Raw genomic sequence first — 20187 nt, 5'->3', positions numbered from 1 at the left:
AGTGGATACAAGTTCCATAAAGGCAGGTGCGCTATGGCATTTTCTTCACAACTGTATCACTGCTAACTAGATTTGTTCTGGCACTCAGTAAAGAGAAGTTTCAGTCATCATCATGATCATCATATCTTTTAGTCTCTTAGGTATACCACCCCCAAGCTTCCTAAGTGCTCTCAGGGGCATTGCTCACTCAGGATTCCTCAGCAGCCTCTTCTGCGGGACAATGTCTGTGAATCTTGTGCTCCTGACCTTGAGAGCAAACCAAACAGAGCAAGCTCTTGTTGGCTTCACAGAAGATCATCTTTGTCTGCTTCTGGGTCCCACACAGATGTTCCTCATACTTCAGGAATTGCCTGAGATTGGCTTTTCTGACAGTGGACACCAGAGTCTTCAGAAGAACACTGGTTTTGAGGTTTGTCTGTTCTGATCATTGTCCACACCTGGACAGCTGGCAGGGACTTCAGCTTGTTCCCAGAAAAGACAAAGACAGGACCTACAGAAGCTGTGCCCACAGACTATGGTGACTGGGTCTAGAAGGAAATTCAGGCAGACGAGGCAGGTGAGCTCCTTCTGGAAGGCTTCTTGGATTTCTGAGTCCATTTTCCTGAGGGAAGAATATCAGGAGTTTATTCCTCTTTCCCCAAGACACAAAGGAACAAGCAAATTAGACTTGGAGGATGACTCAACTGAGGAACTCTGTTGGGAACAGAAGAGACTGGAGTTTGCTTTGACACAAATGGAAAACTGAGACACAAAGAGATCTCTCAAGAGCTGCAGGAAATTTTCTCGACCACCAAACAAACAGTATCTACTTCCTGCCCCCTTTTCCTCTACCTAGAGGAGAACTTCAATTTTGTTGAGGTCTTATTTTCCTCTAAGTAGCATGAGCTTTAGGAGTTAGATGTAATTTACAGCTCTTGTTATGGGTCTCGATTGCCCTAAACAATCAATCACAATACTCCGTGCCAGTCATTGATTTAGCACACAATACTTGACTAAGCTTGTATTTTATTATTTCCTGTGATTGTCAGTATTCCTGTGATTGGATGTCCTTTGTTTTATCTCAATCTAAATTCACATCCACAATCACTTTTTTTCCTCTCCAAAACACTTTCTGAATACATTCAGAGTTAATGAAGATGAAACTAAATTTTGTCAAATAGGATCCTATGTAACAGAAAGTATTGACATAAACTCACTGTATTTAATTGTGGGTGCATGCATGCTCAGTTGCTTCAATTGTGTCTGACTCTTTGGGTCCCTGTGGACTGTAGCCCACCAGGATTCTCCAGACAAGAATACTTCAGCGGATGGCTGTACCTTCCTCCAAGGAATCTACCCGAACTAGGGATTGAACCCAGGTCTCCTGTGTTGGAGGCATGCAGGGAGCCAGTGTGAGGAACTCCGACAATGGCAAAGGTCATGAGGAAGGAGGCGCTGCATACGCAAAGGCGGGATCGAGCCTCAGGAAACCCCCTGTTCCCGAGCATCTACCCCCCAAAACCAGTGTCTGCCTACTTTACTGCCTTATGCTCTCACCTATACCTCTGACTTTATGGGGGGCTATCCCCCACCACCTCTCTCGGAGAAGGAGTTAGCCTACAGCTCCAGTTAATAAAAATTCCTGGGAGTGACTAGAGTGCTTCAACTTACAAACTCCTCTGAAGGTTATCTAGCCTGCCTGAATAGGTTCGTCCAGCCACATGTGGTTATTCACAGCCTCCCAACTGTGAGAGGCACAAAATGTTTTAAAACTTTCCAAAGACAGATTCTTTTGGGAAGTTAGAAATTATTAGTATAGTGGGTTGACTAGGAATTATATTGGTGAAGGGTTTTTCATTTATTGGGCCAATGTTTGCTGCTAAATCCCCCGCCGTTATACATGTTACTGAATATATAACTAGCATATAGGAGAAATAAGTATTAACCTTTAAGATTAATCATGTTAAACCTTAGGCTAAGTAAATTCCTTTCTTAATTGTAACCCACTACACCCTCACCCTATAGGAATGCAACTTTATCTGGTACCTTCGGAGGGTGGTGCCTGGTTTAAGAAAAAATCACCCCTGGAAAAAAATAAGTTTTCTGGTTGACTGACTGTTATCAGAAAGAAAGGGTCATAAAATGTTAGTAGGCCCCCTGGCCAGAAGATGATGTAAAACCCCTAAGACCTTTTATATGAAGCACCTGATTTTGATAAAGTTCAGGTCTGCTGACCCGTGTGACTCTGTATTCATCCCTATGTATAACAAAAAGTATATAAGCGAACCTGAAAAATAAAGAAATCAGACCAGTTCCTGGAAAGACTGGTTTCCCCCATGTGGTCTTTTCTTATTCTCTTCTTTTCTGGCTGAACTCCCATCTGGAGCATGGAGGCTCACCATATATACTTACTTGCCCTGGCTTCTAAGACCCATGCGAGAGGGAGCCCAAGGCGGGGCACCCTACGCTATTGAAGTAGGCACTGGTGGCCTACGTAGATGGTGCAAATTCCTTGTCTTGGAGTTTTATTGGTTTTCCATGTAAACCAAGTTATTCAGCCTCTTTTTCTCCACTAAATTTTCCTACTACACTATTCTTTTCTAATCTCTTTTTATCTGTAATTAAATAAGTTCTTTCCTAGGACTCTGACTCCGTCCTCACTGCGAATTACCCTGGATCAACCGGGGCTGAACCCCAGCACAGGCGGATCCTTAACCTCTGAGCCACCAGGGAAGCCCTTCATGAATTGTAACATATACTGATTGGCTGCCTTTCCCTTCCTGTTTAATCAGTATCATACTCACTAATCAAACCAAAAATGAAACCATAGGGTTACATCTTCCAAGTCTTTAAAATTACTGTCAGACACTCCTTTCATCTTGTAGTAAGATGCAGTTTGCATGTAATGGTGATAATCAGCACCAAAAAATAAATCATACTCTTTAAAATTGACTTTGCTAAAATATTGGATCCTTGTGTCTGTACTAGTTAAGTACAGAAATTCCTCAGACATCTCAAGTGTCACTTTTCTGCCGGCTAAATTACTTCCTAGTTTCTTTAAAATTTCAGCCATAAAAACTCACGTTTCTGAAGAGAAATGATTTATTTCACTTTAAAATAATATTTTTTCCTCAAACTATTGCATTCCTTACATAGTTCAATAGAATACAATAGTGGACAATATTATCTCTCCTGTGTATACAGGCATACTCCATTTTTAAAGTAGACCATTGTAGATATTACACATGGAGATAAATAGCTCTAAAAATTATTTTTAGGATCTATACCACTTTCTGGGTCCTTGTAATGCATAGGAATAACTAAGGCGAATGAAATTAGAGAACTAAAATTAGTCACCATTAATTCCGACGTGTATGCCATTCAGACAATATAGAAATACAATAATTGTACTAAGTTGACTCACACAGTTACTTCAATGAAACAACCTCAGCTTTCTGTTAAAATCAATAAATTTTGTGGTTTTTTTTTCCCTCCTTCCTCAAGAGAGTCCCAGGAGCTGCTCTGTGATGAACTGTGTACTCGCCTAAGCAGATGTAGAAACCGTTCATCCTGGAGAATAATGTAAAGTTGGCTTAGGGATCAAGAGTTCCAATGTGGTCATGATAGCTTACTAAAGTCTCAAGATCCAGGTGAGCTCCAAACACTCCCTCTCAGTACTGAAGAAAACTTTGGCTCCTGGAGTCTCCTTATAATGAATCTCTAAACCCCACCCATTTGTTCCAAATGATTGAATTTCATCAGTCTTCAAGTGGGGTTAATATGGATGATGAGATTCCCTGAAACAAGATAAGATTGCTTTAACACCTTGGCTTATCTACATACATGTCTCTGCAAACATCTGCTCATCAAGAATCACTGACTGTACTACAAACCCACCCTGAAATATAATAATATTCGACTTTCTGAATATTAATCATTTTTATTTTTAACTTACCAAAAAAGTTGGAAAGATTATTTCATCACTTAGAGAGTTTAGCTAATGTCTTGGAAAACTTGGAAATCTGTTTCTTGAGGTTCGTTCAAATATGTTCTGTCATGCAGGAGGAGCTTTATTTTATCAATTCATTGATTTTCACATTTTAAAGAAACACTGTAATGTAAGAACTCCTGTGTTCACTACTGCAGAATGGAAACATCTCTTGCTCCTCACCCTCACACTCCAGATCGAGCACTCCAGTGCCCCCCAGCAACAACAGCACAGGGGTTTCTGCCTGGTACTCCCCACCCAGCTCATGCAGGACAGTAGAGGAAGGCCCCAGCTCAGACACACCTTCAGGCCAATGACATTAAAAGGTTGCTCTGGAACAAAACAGAAACATTAGTGACCACAGTGGGAAAATTAGGACAAAGACATATTTTGAAGAAATAACACATATCCTCACCTTTCTGTCCTGATATATTTCCCATTGGACAGTCAGCTGGAGAGGGCAGAATTTTTGAGAAGAGTGGGAATCAGGATCGTGCTTTTACCTCTTTCAAGACATCTGTACTATTTATACGTATTTTAAGGAGCTGATGGCTTCCCAGGTGGCTCAGTGGTAGAGAATCCACCTGCAATGGAGGGCACACAGGAGACATGGATTTGGCCCCTGTGTTAGGAAGATCCACTGGAGAGGGAAATGGCAACTCACTCCAGTATACTTGCCAGGAAAATTCCATGGACTGAGGAGTTTGGAGGGCTACAGCCCATAGGGTCACAAAGAGTCGGACACAACTGAAATGACTGAGCATGCATGCAGGCAAGGTGTTGATGCTCCTAAATGTTTATGAATGTGCATTTAAAAATGATCTTGAAGATTCATAGACTTAGAGAATGAACTTATGGATGTTGGGGGAAGAATGGGAGGAAGAGGGAAAGTCTGGGAGTTTGGGATGGACAGGTATACACTGCTCTATTTAAAATGGATAACCAACAAGGACCTACTATATAGTACATGGAACCTTGCTCAATGATATGCGGCAGCCTGGATGGGAAGAGGGTTTGTGGGACAACGGATACATGTATATGTATGGCTGAGTCCTTTTGCTGTTCACTGGAGACTATCACGACATTGTTTGTTAATCAGCTATACTCTAATGCAAAATTAAAAGTTTTAAAAAAATGAAAATGATCTTGAATTGCAAAAGCACAACCACTGTCTTAGGGGGGCCCACAATTGTTATAAGCATCCCCAGGTCATTATTTTCCAATTCTTAACCAATTTCCCTAGCACCTTTCTTTGGTAAGTGAAGTATGGCAGTATAGGTTAATTTCTACAATAATATTTTGTGTTCCAAATTAGTCATAAAGTGTTTTTAAGAATGCTAACATAAAGGCAACTTTATATTATTTCTCTGTTTTTCTGTATTTACAAATTGCAGCAGTCACAAAAATCAGGGCACCAGACCCAAGTATACAGTTTCCTCTTTGGAACACACGGGTACTCTGGATCTCCTCAGTGGAAGAGTTTGGTGACAGTGTTATCCCAGAGTTCTCAGAAGAGGATGACATTAGGCCTGTAAGTGAATGTTCAATGAAAAGTCTGCCCCTGCTGTGGGGCAGGTGGGAATGAGGCTTAAGGGAGAGGGGAGATATATATATATATATATATATATATATATATATATATATACACACACACCCTCTGATTAAAAATATACTTTAAAAATGTCAGCTGCTCAGACAGCAGCTAGGAAGATAAATTAGTGTAAGCTCTCTAGTTTAGAATCAGGATGAGAGACTTATGTCTGCAAACTCCCTTCATGATAGCCCTTGGATTACTTTAGTGCTTGTGTGAATAATCATAGATCGGGTGACCCTGTGGGCATGTTTCAACCTGGCTGCTGCCTTCACTTCCCCTCTGTCATGTAGCCCTGCCAAGTTGGCATGTCACAAAGTCATTGTGAGTTTGTATGCCAAAGAATTTACAAATATAAAAATACCTCCTTGTTCTATTATAAGTTTATTGTGAAGACCTCACTGAGTAAGTGTACTAGGTAGATAGTCTAGAACTCAATAAATTGATCATATCTGATCATACACATTTCTGAATGCAAGAGAAAGAAATTAAAATTTTGTCCACTAAGATTACTGTTTGCGAACTTGACTGATTTCAGTGGATTTCTATTTTTAACCTTATAACATTCAGTATGGTGACTTGTTTTTCAGTATTTTTTGCTGTAATATGGAGTCAACTGTTTTAGAATATTAACTAGTTAAAAAATACACAAAAGGTCAGAGACTAAGTGCAAACTATTGTCACTTACATAGTTTAATATGTAAGATATTTTGTTCAATGATATCCCATATTTCAGAAACTCTGATTGATTTTCTATTTACTGATTTAGTTATTGAAAATGCTATGTAATACAGTCTTTGGTCCATGTATCCTTGTTTGTAATAATTTCTATTGGAAAGAATGCTAGAGGTAATGTTGCTAGGTCAAAAGATTTATATAATTCCTTGGAAAGCCCAAGAAGCCCCCACTGAGTGGATATCACAAGTTCCACCATGATTTGAACTATACACTAAGCACCATTCCTTTTGTTTACTAACCTGATATAAATAAGTATACCACTTCATTCCTGCACCCCAGTCTGGTTCATTTATGCAAGTAAAGCACATTGCTTACAATATAGATGAGCCTTGAAAGCATTAAGTGAAAGTAACCAGATATAAAAAGTCATAAATTGTGTGAACCCATTTAATTGAAGCTATATAATAGAAAAATTCATGAAAAATAAAACTGGATTAAGGGGCTAACAAGACGGGGAAGGGATATGGGGAGTAAATATGTGCATTGATTTCTTTTTGGAGTGATGGATATGTTCTGAAATTAGACAGTTCTTGTTTCACAAATTTTTGTATATTACTAAAAAAAAACACTGAATTATGTACTTTTAATGGCGTAATCGTTATGGTATGTAACTTTTATGTTAATAGAACTATTATTTAAAAAAGAAAAGCAATTGATTATATTTTATGAAATACTCCATAATAAATTTTTATTAGAAGAAAATTTAATTAACAAACTTATACATTCAGCATGGTCATGCCATTTTATACAAACATACAGTCACTATGCTTCATTAAATTATAGTGTGCTCAGAGATAGTCAGGGATTATTATCCTGTGGCCTCACATGAGGTTTTGCAGAATAATTACCTCAGAGGAGGTAAAAATAATGGTCACAGAATTTGACAAATCATGGAGACCTAAGACAAAGGAAAGGCTTCAGAGGGAAGGAAAAGGGGGAAGAAAGGAAACTGTATATGAGGGATCCTCTGCAAACATCATAGAAGCTCACAATTCCATTGTCATAATCCAGAAACATCCCAATCCTCCCCAGAGGCCTTTTCACATACTGAATGTAGGGTGGGGCATTGGTGAAGAGACTATAATGATTTTTCACCTTCTTGGAAAACAGAACACATGCTTCTTCAGAATAAATACTGATATTAGTATCAGTTATCAAGATATCTTTGCAGATGCCCAGAATCCAGCTGGAGGAGTACGTCACGTCCAGCTCCCAGTAATGCCTCCCGGAGGTGAAGGCCCGAGAGCCCCAGGACATGACACTCTCCACAATCTGAGGCTGTCTGCATGCTCCGTGGTGCTCATCTCTGAACATCAAACTTGCATCATCACCATCCTCAGAAAGGCTCATGTGGTGAATGGTCATTGTCTGACTCAGAATGTTATCCACTGCAGAAAGAGCAGAAATCAGGTTAGCAAGTGGGATTTCCATGTCTCTGAGAGGCAGAAGGCAGAGGTTCCCTACCCACTAAGATTTTTTTTTCATTTTCCCTCCTCCAAGGAAACCCAAAACAAAGACAGCACAGTGAGTTCAGATTGCTCTTCTACAAAAAGGAAAAGTTACTACTATATATGGCATATAGAAACACCTTAAATCATATCAAAAAAGAAGACAGATATATCATGAACTGTATGAAGTCTTGATTTAATCTCAGTCTCTTGATGATCACTCTGAAAACTGAATATTCTATTTCTTTAAAACCATATGAGCAACGTGATTGCTCTCTTTTGGTCTATGTCAGATGTAACTAAATATATGTAAATGACTTTTCATTTTCATTAAACTATAGGTTGGAAAGTGCAGTCTTGATCTTTGCAATCCAAATATACAGGCAGAAAAGATGCAACAACTTGGGAGAGTCATATAATATCATCATTTCAGATAAAAAGAAAATAACATTAAAAGGAGGCTCCTTCCCAGGAAGCTCTAATGAAGTGTAGTCCTGATCACCATAGGGCTGACCCTCACCTCTGAAGCTGTTCAGTGTGTCTAGGATTCCAGTGACAGGCCAGCAAGTGAGCTCTGGGTTCACTGGCTGAGGCTTCTGCGTCTCTGCCAAGTCAGTCCTGTAACAAATGACATAGATACAAGTCAAGGCCAAAGGCTAATCACATGACCATTACAAAAAAAGCAGTTTTTAACCCAGGAAATTTTGTTAGAATTCTGTTTTTGGTTAATTGCATATACAATATATTCTACACAGTTTGGAATATAAAGAAATTACCAGATTTTTTTCCTAAATATAAATTATATCAAATTTCAACTTCCCCATCAGATATTATTCTAGTTTTCAACTCATTGAACCTCATTCCCTTCCTCTATTCCATATCAGCTAATGCAAAGATACTGGGCATTTTACAGACAGAAAATTTGGGCTAAGCCTTTGAGACTTCAGTCAGTAAGTAGTCATCAAGGATACATTCAGTGTCTACAAGGAAGAGAGCCAGACCTGTTTGCTCTTGTCAGCGAAGCAAGGGACTCCAATTCCAACCTGGTTATTTTGGTCCAAAAAGTCTACATTCTCAGTGGGGAGCAGAAAGTCACACCCTCTGAGGTTCTGCCTATAAGGGACCTTGCAATGATGGAACAAGCTGAGTCACTGCTACTCCTCAAAACAAAAGGACAGTTCTTTTCTCATTCTTTGGGAATTTGCCTCTTTGGCTTTTCCACTTTCCAACTCTTTAGCATAGGTGCCTCCTCTGTGATATCTTAGAAAATCCCTTCACTAAGTTCAACGTGATGAGGTTGGAAAGGATGGGGTGAGTGGGTAAAATAAAGCCCAGAATGTCAGAATGTTTTCAGGTATATTGTATTTCAGCCAAATGAAAAGGAAACTTCTGAGGCCAAGGACTGAAATTCTTTTGAAATAAAATAGAAAACAGCCGAAAAGACAATATTGGTCATCTGTATATGAGGGTGCTGCACCTATGGATTTACACATGGATTCGATTTATAAATTCTGTTATTTATGTACTTGTTTATTTATACATTTATTTATTTCATGGGAGGTACTTCTTGGACCAACTATTTTAAATATATTTTAAATGCAGCTGTGTATATATGTCAACCTCGGATTCCCAGCCTATCCATTCCCCCATCCTTAGTCCTGGTTCTGAATGGAAAATATTCAGAAAAAAATTCCAGAAAGTAAAACTTGAAAATGCCACATACCAGGGAACTATTTACAATGCATTTAATTTACATTGCATGTGTTAGTTGTTATAAGTCATCTAGAGATGACAAAGTGTATGGCAATATGCTTTTAAGTTAACTGCAAATACTAAGGCATTTTGTATAAAGAATCCTGTATCCCAGAATTTAGGGACTTGAAAACAATCTCCCATGGTACCGTGCATCTACTTCATCAAAAAGGTAACAACTTTTCCAGAAATGAAAATTTAGTGTATACTCACATTTCCAATACATTTGCCAAGACCTGCAAAGAAAAACAAAGATCATGTTAATCATGAGACTTCTGTCGTTTTGCATCTTCTTCTCTATTCTTTGTTCAATAAGATATTGTTTTTTAAATTATCTTCTAAGGAATACTCAGCAGGCATCCTAATAACATAGCCTAAGCTAAAACATGGGGGGCTTCCTCAGGGCACATTATGGAAGGAAGGAGGTCAGAAGGGTCTGCGTAATGATACAGCAGCATCTAGGATTCCAGTGTCACCCTCTGCCACTGCTGTTCTCAAGGACAGAGCTTACCTTTTAACAAAGCAATAGCGAAAACGGGGCACCGTATTTAACTACAGAGTGAAAATGATGACTGGTTGTAACAACCTTGCCTAGAGAACAGGTGAAGCGTCAGTGTCTGTGGAAAATTTGGGATAACGGGGAGTGACAAAGGTTTAGGGGAACACATACTGAGATTTACCCCCTGAAAGTTAACTTTCCGCTGGTCACAGAATTCTGCTGATTTTAGATCATCTGTCTGGATAGTACTCCTGATCACACTGAAAAAATATAGTCCTTAGCTAAGACATGGACAGAAATCTTCCAAAAATTACCAGAATATGTTGAACCAGGGGACTGGACTAATACAATAACGGGCGTCAAGGAGCACCATCCCTCAGCTGAGAGTGAGTTTAAGCAGGGAACATTCCAGTGTCACAGCAACTCATCTAAAAGAGTGTTTCTCTCTCTGAGGACGGGCCCTCCTTTCTCACCTGGAGCAGCTCCCCGTCCGGCTTGCAGCACATCCCAGTCAGCTCTCTGTACATTTCTTTCAGACTTGCTCTGTACTGAGTCATTCTGAACACACTGTACTCGAGTTGTTCACAAATCTCCTTGGCTTCTCGCTCCAGGGCCTGCAGATGCAGTTGCTCCTCCTCCCGGAGCGACAGAGGTATCCTCTGATATTCAGCTGTAATCATCTCCTTCCTTAAGGCCACATAGTCCTGTGGGGATAGTGGACTCAAAGTATTGCTTATGCTCACATTCAAAAGAAAACTTCAAATATTATTTCCTTGATGTCATCAAGAATGTTCTTGACAAACTGTTGGCCTCAAGTATCTTCCTATCCATGGTTTCTCTGAGTTCCTAGTCTCTGGCCCTGTTTGAATCAAGACATCTGAGGGGTTCCAAGCTCTCCCCTAAGAAGGATTCTTCAGGGTTCTTACTCTATCAATTATTTCCTCTTTAATTTGGATCATGTTTTTCTCTTGTTCCTTGCCCTTATTTTTCTAAATATATTTAATGGGGTAAACTCCATTTTGTATAGTTTTAAAAGTTGCTCTCTTTTCCATCTAGGTACTTCTATACTCCTCTCCTCTACTACAGAGTAACAGTGCAGTGTTGTCTTATACTTCATTTCTGAGTTTTATTCAAATCCTCAAAATTTGGCCTAGGAACACTTTTCATGCCAAGGTTTTCCCGTGTACTAGTATTCCTTGAACTAGCTAGCATGTATTGGCCTGTTCCAATTGTGATTACTGATAGGTCATTTGAAACCATGCTTTTTCAAGGGAAGAGATCAATATTCTTTAATGGGAATGTAAATAGGCCTAAAAGCTGGAATTATATCATTATCTATAGAAATAAATAGGAGCGTTTTTATTCTTACCTTAAATGACCTAGTTTTTTTAGCTTCCTGGTTCAGAATAGTTTGCATTTCTTCTCTGATTTTCCATAAAGAGCCCATTCTCTTTAGAAGTTTCTCCTACAAAGTACCCAGGGGATTTAGACACAGAAGATGACACTGTAAATTTCATCCCCTTATTCCTGAACAAAGGCGCTTGTTGGTTACACAGAAAACTTGAGCTAGAATACTGTGGTCATATTTTCCCGCATTAATCTGAATCTAACACCAAGATGATAGTGACAAAGGTGCATGCTACAGAACTGGGGGAATGTTACAGATCATGAAATCCAATCCCTAAGAAACTGAGACTCACATACTTATATAGCTTGATTAGGAAAGCCTCAAGCTCCCATCAGAAGCCTCTGTCCCTGGTGCTGCCACCCGCCCCAGGATGCTGCATTTCCACACGTGTGGACAATTGGGCAACAACACTGAAAGGACACATTATATGTGAGGATCCACATTCAGAACTCCCAACTCCACTATCTCCACCCCCATCACCATCATCGCATCCTCATCTTCCTCTCTGACTTAGGAGCCTCTAGATCCCAAACTGCTCGAGAGGCGTTACCTACCCGGGTCTCCTCAGCAGCCCTGGGTATTGGCCTGTGGCTGTGAGCTGCGTGCTCGGGGCGTTCAGAGCAGGGCCCACAGAGCAGGGTCTGGTCAGCCTCACAGAAGAGGCCTTTGGCTTCCTGGTGTGTCACGCAGATCTGCTCCTCAGAGCTGTGGTCGTGGTCAGCTCTGGCCTGTCTGGCAAGGGAAGCCAGCCTCTTGAGGACAATATTGGTTGTGAACTGGGTCTTTGCTGATATTCCCCTGCACTCAGGGCAGCTCTTTGGAATCCAGTCTTCCTCCCAGCAAAGGCTCAGACAGGGACGGCAGAAGCTGTGCCCACAGTCTATGGTGACGGGGTCCAGGAAGCAGTTCATGCAGATGGAGCAGGTGAGTTCCCTCTGGAAGGCTTCCAGTGTGTCTGAATCCATGTTTCTGAAAATTAAAGATAGAAATAGAAATGGTAAGAGAAAGTCTTTCTTCTGCCTTGATCAGGGAAAACAAAGCCTTTGGCATAGTCCTGTCTTGAACTCTGTCTAATTTCCATATTTGCTAAACCCCAACACAAACCTACATGCTTCGTCGCTCAGTCGTGTCCAACTCTTTGTGACTGTATGGGCTGTAGCCCACCAGGCTCTGTTCATGGGATTCTCAAGGCAAGAATACTGGAGTAGGTTGCTGTGCCCGCCTCCAGGGGATGTTTGCTACCATGGATTGAACCCATGCCTCTTAAGTGACCTGGATTGCCAGGTGGGTTCTTTACCATTATTGCACCTAGACTTCCTCAATGGCTCAGTGGTAAAGAATCTGCCTATAATTTAGGAGAAATAGGAAATGTGGGTTGGAGGCCTGGGTTGGGAAGATCCCCTGGAGAAAGGAATGGCAACCAGTCCCAGTACTCTTGCCTGGGAATGCCCATGGACAGTGGAGCCTGATGGGCTACAGTCCATGGGGTTGTGAAGAGTTGGACATGACTGAATGACTAAGCAGAAACACAGTACAAACCAGGAAATGGTGACCACAGACAGGTTGTATTCTTGCTATAATAAAAAGGATGAAATTAGATAAGAGAGTCACTTGCAACTATTTTTTGTTTGTTTATTAACCTGAGGATAAATATTAGGATGACTCCAGAGTAACTTTTGTCAGCTGATTGATACAAGAGCATATATATAATCTTAATTTGTCTCTCTCTCTCCATTTTCCCCTACTTACAACCCACACTAACGCACACTTTGTCTCTTCATTAATGTCCTCTGTGCCTTCTGCCTTTGAAGTGACATATATGCTTTTCTAAAGCCAAAGAAAGTTGTTTATGAATACTTTAAACTTAATATAATTAATGTTTTCTTTAACTTTGACATTCTGAAACTGTTAATTTGTCAGTGTTTACTTACAACTTAAATTAACAAAACTATTCCTTTCAAGACAAAAAGAAAAAAAATAACTATGTCATTGCTAGTTCATATTTTGAACTGGTGAATGTTCCCACTATAACAGTAATCTGTAAAAAAGAATCAATTGTTCACTAAAGAAAGTGAAAGTGAAGTCACTCAGTTGTGCTCAACTCTATGCAACCCCACAGACTGTAGCCTACCAGGCTCCTCTGTCCATGGGATTTCCCAGGCAAGAATACTGGAGTGGGTTGCCATTTCCTTCTCCAGGAGATCGTGTCAGCCCAGAGATTGAACCCGGGTCTCCTGAATTGAAGGCAGACACTTTACTGTCTGAACCAATTTGACTATTCATTGTTTACTATAATCACAGAAATAAGTTTGAATATACACAAGGATTTCTGCTTTACACTGGAAATTCCAAATATCTGGTTAATGGAAGCAACATCAGATTTTTTGTTTTTTGATGTTTTCCTGTTTGCCCATTCCATTTCTTTGGAGCCCCTATTGGTTGATTGGATCTATTTTCAACACTTTTCATTTATGGACTGCAAAGTGATGTCTTTAAAATGATAGCAAATGTGACCATTTCAAGAAGGTTTTCTGATTAATTTAACCATTTAACTCATATTCATCTGTGTAAAGACTATCAAATGTATTCATTATGTTGAATATTTTAGGAGTACTATGACACCACCCTTATGGCAGAAAGTGAAGAGGAGCTAAAAAGCCTCTGATGAAAGTGAAAGAGGAGAGCGAAAAAGTTGGCTTAAAGCTCAACATTCAGAAAACGAAGATCATGGCATCCGGTCCCATCACTTCATGGTAAATAGATGGGGAAACAGTGGAAACAGTGTCAAACTTTATTTTGGGGGGCTCCAAAATCACTGCAGATGGTGACTGCAGCCATGAAATTAAAAGACGCTTACTCCTTGGAAGAAAAGTTATGACCAATCTAGATAGCATATTCCAAAGCAGAGACATTACTTTGCCGACTAAGGTCTGTCTAGTCAAGGCTATGATTTTTCCTGTGGTCATGTATGGATGTGAGAATTGGACTGTGAATAAAGCTGAGTGCCTAAGAATTGATGCTCTTGAACTGTGGTGTTGGAGAAGACTCTTGAGAGTCCCTTGGACTGCAAGGAGATCCAACCAGTCCATTCTGAAGGAGATCAGCCCTGGGATTTCTTTGGAAGGAATGATGCTAAAACTGAAACTCCAGTACTTTGGCCACCTCATGCAAAGAGTTGACTCATTGGAAAAGACTCTGATGCTGGAAGGGATTGGGGGCATGAGGAGAAGGGGATGACAGAGGATGAGATGGCTGGATGGCATCGCGGACTAGATGGACGTGAGTCTGAGTGAACTCCAGGAGTTGGTGATGAATAGGGAGGCATTGCATGCTGCGATTCATGGGGTTGCAAAGAGTCGGACACGACTGAGTGACTGAACTATGAACTATGTGTTTTATAAATACGTATTTATAAATATGTGCATCAAATGAGGAGATAGCTGATGAACAGGAAGAAAGTATAAAGAAGCCATGTGTAGAGTGGGCTAGAAACTGACCAAGAATTCTTTACGAATAAGATCACTTTTATGCTAATGACACTGGGAATCATGATAGCATTAAAATAATAGAACTAAATGAGCTTCCATGGTGGCTCCATGATAAAGAATCAGCTTGCCATTAGATTAACTCCTTTTACATGGATTAACTCTTTTAATCTTCTTAACAATATTTACTAATTCTCTATTTTTACCCACATTTTATAATGAAATTATTTGACGTCATATGGATGAAAGACATTACTTTTTTTGCAAATCTCAGAAGGAATAAATATTTGATGCATTGCATACATACAGATATTACTCATAGGAAAAAAAATACATTTCTGTCCATAATCACCATTAAAGTTTCATTCCTAAGTGAACATAGCAGAATTTCATTGACTTTGATTAGAACTCACCACTGGGTACAGTTGATGAAATGTTCTACTCCTATGCTGTAAGTAACTCTGCACGATTCAGTTCAGCTTTAAGGGTTCACCTCTGCCTGGCAGAGACTTCCCAAAGTCTCCACAATGCAGCCAACTCCAGTCCTGACAGCTCTGGACTCTGGAGAAAAGTGAGTGTGGGTCTTCAAGAGAAGCTTTATATAGTCTTTGAAGACCACGCCCATCTCTTCCAAGTGATAGTGTTATCAGCCCTGTGAAAAGATATAGGTGCACATGATTAGATTTTCCCAGAGTTGAAAACATTTTCAGATGCCAATGACTGAAGTCCTTTGAAACCTGCTTAATACAAGTGTCACAATCCAATCTCTGCTAAAAAGTCACATTTTGAATTTATAGTTGTAATCCATGAAGTTGCTGTTTGGACAATAAATAAACTCTCCAGATGTGAATGTCTCCATTTAATGAACTGCATCATAGTTCTAATTTCAGATGACCAGTGTATCTATTACTTTGGGCAAGAATCCCTTAGAAGAAATGGAGTAGCTCTCATGGTCAACAAGAGTCTGAAATGCAGTTCAGTTCAGTGGCTCAGTCATGTCTAACTCTTTGTTAGTCCACCCCATGGACGGCAGCATGCTATGCTTCCTGTCCATCACCAACTCTTGGAACTTGCTCAAACTCATATCCATCGAGTCAATGATGCCATCCAAACAGCTCATCTTCTGTCCTCCCCTTCTCTTCTTGCCTTCAATCTTTCCCAGCATCAGAGTCTTTTCCAATGAATCATTTCTTTGCATCAGGTGGCCAAGTATTGGAGTTTCAGTTTCAGCATCAGTCCTTCCAAGGAATATTCAGGACTGATTTCCTTTAGAATGGACTGGTAGGATTTCCTTGCAGTCCAAGGGGCTCTCAAGAATCCTCTGCAACACCATCGTTCAAAAGCATCAATTCTTTGGCACTCATCTTTCTTTATGGTCCAACTCTCACATCCATACATGACTACTGGAAAATCCATAGCTTTGACTAGACAGATCTTTGTTGGCAAAGTAATATCTCTGCTTTTTAATATGCTGTCTAGGGTAGCCATAACTTTTCTTCCAAGGAGCCAGTGTTCTTTAATTTCATGGCTGCAGTCACCATCTGCAGTGATTTTGGAGCCCTGCAAAATAAAGTCTTTCCGTGTTTCCATTGTTCCCCCATCTATCTGCCATTAAGTGATGGGACCAGATGCCATGATCTTAATTTTTTGCATGTTGAGTTTTAAGCCAGCTTTTTCACTCTCCTATTTCACTTTCATCAAGAGGCTCTTAATTTCCTTTAGTACTTGTGTGCAATCACAAAAATGACAATATTATTTCAGTTTTTTTTTCCAAGGCAAACAATTCAACACTGCAGAAATCCAAGTCTGTGCTCCAACCACTGATGTGAAAGAAACTGCAGCTGACCAATTCTATGAAGACTTACAGCATCTTCTAGAACTGACATTAAAAGAAAGATGTCTTTTTAATCATAAGATATTGGATTGCAAACGTATGAAGTCAAAAGAAACCTGCACTATCAGTCAAGTTTGGCCTTGCAGTATGAAATGAAGCAGGGCAAAGGCTAACAGAGTCTTGTCAAGAGACTAAACTGGTCATAGCAAACACCCTTGCCAAAGACGCAAGAGATGACTCTAGGTGTGGACATCACCATGCGTAGAGTGCATTTTGATCAATACCACAATCAAATTGATTATTATTATTATTTTTTTGCAACCAAAGGTGGAGAATCTGTATACAGCAGTCAGTAAAAATAAGACCTAGAGTTGACTGTTGCTCAGATCATGAGTTCTTATTGCAAAAATCAGGCTTAAATTGAAGAAAGTGGGGAAAACCTCTAGGACCTTCAGGTGTGAGCTAAATCAAATCCCTTATGATCATACACTGAAAGTCCTGAGTAGACTCAATGTATTAGATTTGACAGATGGGATGCCTGAAGAACCATGGAGGAAAGTTAGTAACATAGCACAGGAGGCCGTGGCCAAAATCATCCCAAAGAAAAAGTAAATGCCAGAAAGCAAAGTGGTTGTCTGAGGAGGTTTAACAAATAGCTGAGGAAAGAAGAAAAATCAAAGCAAGGGTGAAAAGGAAAGATATGTTCAACTGAACACAGAGTTCCAGAGACTAGCAAGGAGAAATAAGACAGCCTTCTTAAATGAACAATGCAAAAAATAGAGGTAAGCAATGGAATGGAAAGACTAGAAATCTCTTCCAAAAATTGGAGATATCAAGGACTGTTTCATGCAAGAGTAGGTATGATAAACACAAACATTAAGGACTGAACAGAAGCAGAAGGGATTAAGAAGACATGACAAGAATACACAGAAGAACTATATAAGAAGGTTCTTAATGACCTGGATAGCCACGATGGTGTGGTCACTAACCTAGAGCCAAAGATCCTGGAATATGAGGTAAAGTTGGTTTTAGAAAGCATCACAACAAACTAGTGGAGGTGACGGAATTCCAGCTGAGCTATTTAATTTCTAAAAGACAGTGCCATTAAACTGTTGCACTCCATATTTCATCAAGTTTGGAAAGCTCAGTAGAGGCCACAGGACTGGGAAAGGTCACTTTTCATTCCAATGAAGGGCAATGGTAAAGAAGGTTCAAACTATCCTATAATTGCCCTCATTTTACATGCTAGCAAGTTTATGCTCAAAATCCTTCATGCTAGATTTCAGCAGTACATGGACCAAGAACTCCCAGAGGTACAAGCTAGATTTCAAAGAGGCAGAGGAACCCGATATCCAATTGCCAACATTTGTTGGATCATGGAGAAAGCAAAGGAATTCTAGAAAAACATCCACTTGCGCTTCACTGACTACACTAAAGCTTTGAGTGTGTGGATCACAACAAATCGTGGACAATTCTTAATGAGCCTGGAGTATGAGACCACCTTACTTGTCTCCTGAAACACCTGCTATGCGAATCAAGAAGGAAGAGTTAGAACCAGACATGGAACAGCAGACTAGTTCCAAATTGGGAAAGGAGTACAGTTATTTAACTTGTATGCAGTAAATGTGCGTGCGTGCTCAGTTGCTTCAGTCATGTCTGACTCTTTACCACCCTCTGGACTGAAGTCCACCAGGCTCTTCCCTCCATTGGATTCTCTGCCTGCCATAGGTGTGACGGAGGTCCCAGGAGTCTGTGACTCCTTGCTTCTCTGTGAGTGATCTTGTCCCTCAGGACTCCTGCAGTGAACTGCGGAGGGGAAGATATGATTGACTGGATGTAGAGAAGTTTCCTTTAGCAACACTGTCAAGCTTCTGACATCTTTCTTCCTTCTCTCTGAAGTGAGGAGTTGGCCCTTCCTTATCTTTGGAACGGAGATGGGCATGTGCACAGTAACAATTCTATATGTATTTTTGTACTTTTAGCTGTCAATGAGATTTTCTTATCTCAATCATTAGAAATTAAAAATTTAAAACTCCTTGATCTGCATTAGCTCTTCCTTAAAACTAGCCTCCTATGACTCAGTGGCACTAATTTTCTTGGCTACGTTTAAATATCTCTGGTTTCTGTTCCAATCCATTTCGTATGCTCCTGGTTGTGAGAGAATCATGCTTTTTGCCATACATTTGATTTATTTGTACTATGCTATGCATTTGCCCATGATCTGGGTAAGTATCTTAGTGCAGAGATTACTAAACTATTTGGGAATTCATGTACCATTGTGGGACTGCTTTTGTAACTTTAGTTTATTTTAAAATGTGTTTAAAGCTAGTGCCATCTCATTAAACTTTTCTAAATATCCTTGGCTAGCTTCATTTTTGGTTCTCATGGAAAATTAGTATCACACAAGTGCATGAGTGCATGCTGAGTCATGTCTGAGTCTTTGCGACCCCATGGACTACAGCTTGTCTGGCTCTTCTGTCCATGGGATTTTCCAGGTAGGAGTACAGTAGGTTGCCATTTCCTCCTCCAAGGGATCTTCCCAGTCCAGGGATCAAAACTGAGGTATCCTGCATTGGCAGGCAATTTCTTTACCGCATGAAGTTGTGTTAATATATATGGAAAGAGTAGAGTTTTGAGGGTTCATCTTACTCTTTGATGCCTTAGTGAAATACTTTGTTCTTTATAAATATACAGGTTGGGCACCTACTATATAGCACATGGAACTCTGCTTAATTGTTATGTGGCTGACTGAATGGGAGGGAGGTTTGGAGGAGAATGGATGCATATATATGCATGGCTGAGTCCTTTTGCTTTTCACCTGAAACTATCACAGCATTTTTATTTTTCCTAAAGGTTTATTTATTTTGGCTTCATTGCTGTGAACCTGCTTTCTCTAGTTGCAATGAATGGGGGCTATTCTTTGCTGTGGTGCTTGGGCTTCTCACTACAGTGACTCCTCTTATTTCAGCGCACAGGCTCTGGAGTGCTGGCTCAGCAGTTGTGGCACATGAGCTTAGTTGCTCCGAGGCATGTGGGATATTCCCAGAGCAGGAACGGAACCCTGTCCCCGGCTTGGCAGGGCGACTATTAACCACCAGACCATCAAGGAACCACTGTACATTGTTCACTACATTGTACGTTTACTCCAAAATTGTAAATTAGTTGCTCAGTTCAGATTAGTTGTTCAGTCGTGTCTGACTCTTTGCGACCCCATTAACCTCAACATGCCAGGCCTCCCTGTCCATCACCAACTCCCGGAGTCCACTCAAACCCATGTCCATTGAGTCGGTGATGCCATCTAACCATCTCATCCTCTGTCGTCCCCTTCTCCTGCCCTCGAACTTTCCCAGCACCAGGGTCTTTTCAAATGAGTCAGTTCTTTGCATCAGGTGGCCAGAGTATTGGAGTTTCAGTTTCAATATCAGTCCTTCCAGTGAACACCCAGGACTGATCTCCCTTAGGATG

General features: G+C 40.3%; 1 protein-coding gene and 1 pseudogene across 1 annotated transcript; one reads left to right on the top strand and one right to left on the bottom strand.

The window, feature by feature from the left end:
* Nucleotides 1–20187, top strand: part of LOC102190105 — a 92977-nt pseudogene that overhangs the window by 53690 nt on the left and 19100 nt on the right.
* LOC102177051 (tripartite motif-containing protein 64-like) lies at nucleotides 7185–12368 on the bottom strand. Its single transcript, XM_005701423.2, has 6 exons — nucleotides 11958–12368; nucleotides 11365–11460; nucleotides 10456–10699; nucleotides 9646–9655; nucleotides 8265–8362; nucleotides 7185–7684 (listed from the first exon to the last, which is right to left on the bottom strand). The coding sequence occupies exons 1-6, from the start codon at nucleotides 12366–12368 to the stop codon at nucleotides 7185–7187; spliced, it is 1359 nt and encodes a 452-aa protein (XP_005701480.2).

Source organism: Capra hircus, chromosome 29 (genome assembly GCF_001704415.2).
Source record: "Capra hircus breed San Clemente chromosome 29, ASM170441v1, whole genome shotgun sequence".
NCBI classification, from domain to species: Eukaryota; Metazoa; Chordata; class Mammalia; order Artiodactyla; family Bovidae; genus Capra; species Capra hircus.
Note: the sequence above shows the minus strand (reverse complement) of the source record. Positions and strands in the feature narration are given on the sequence as shown.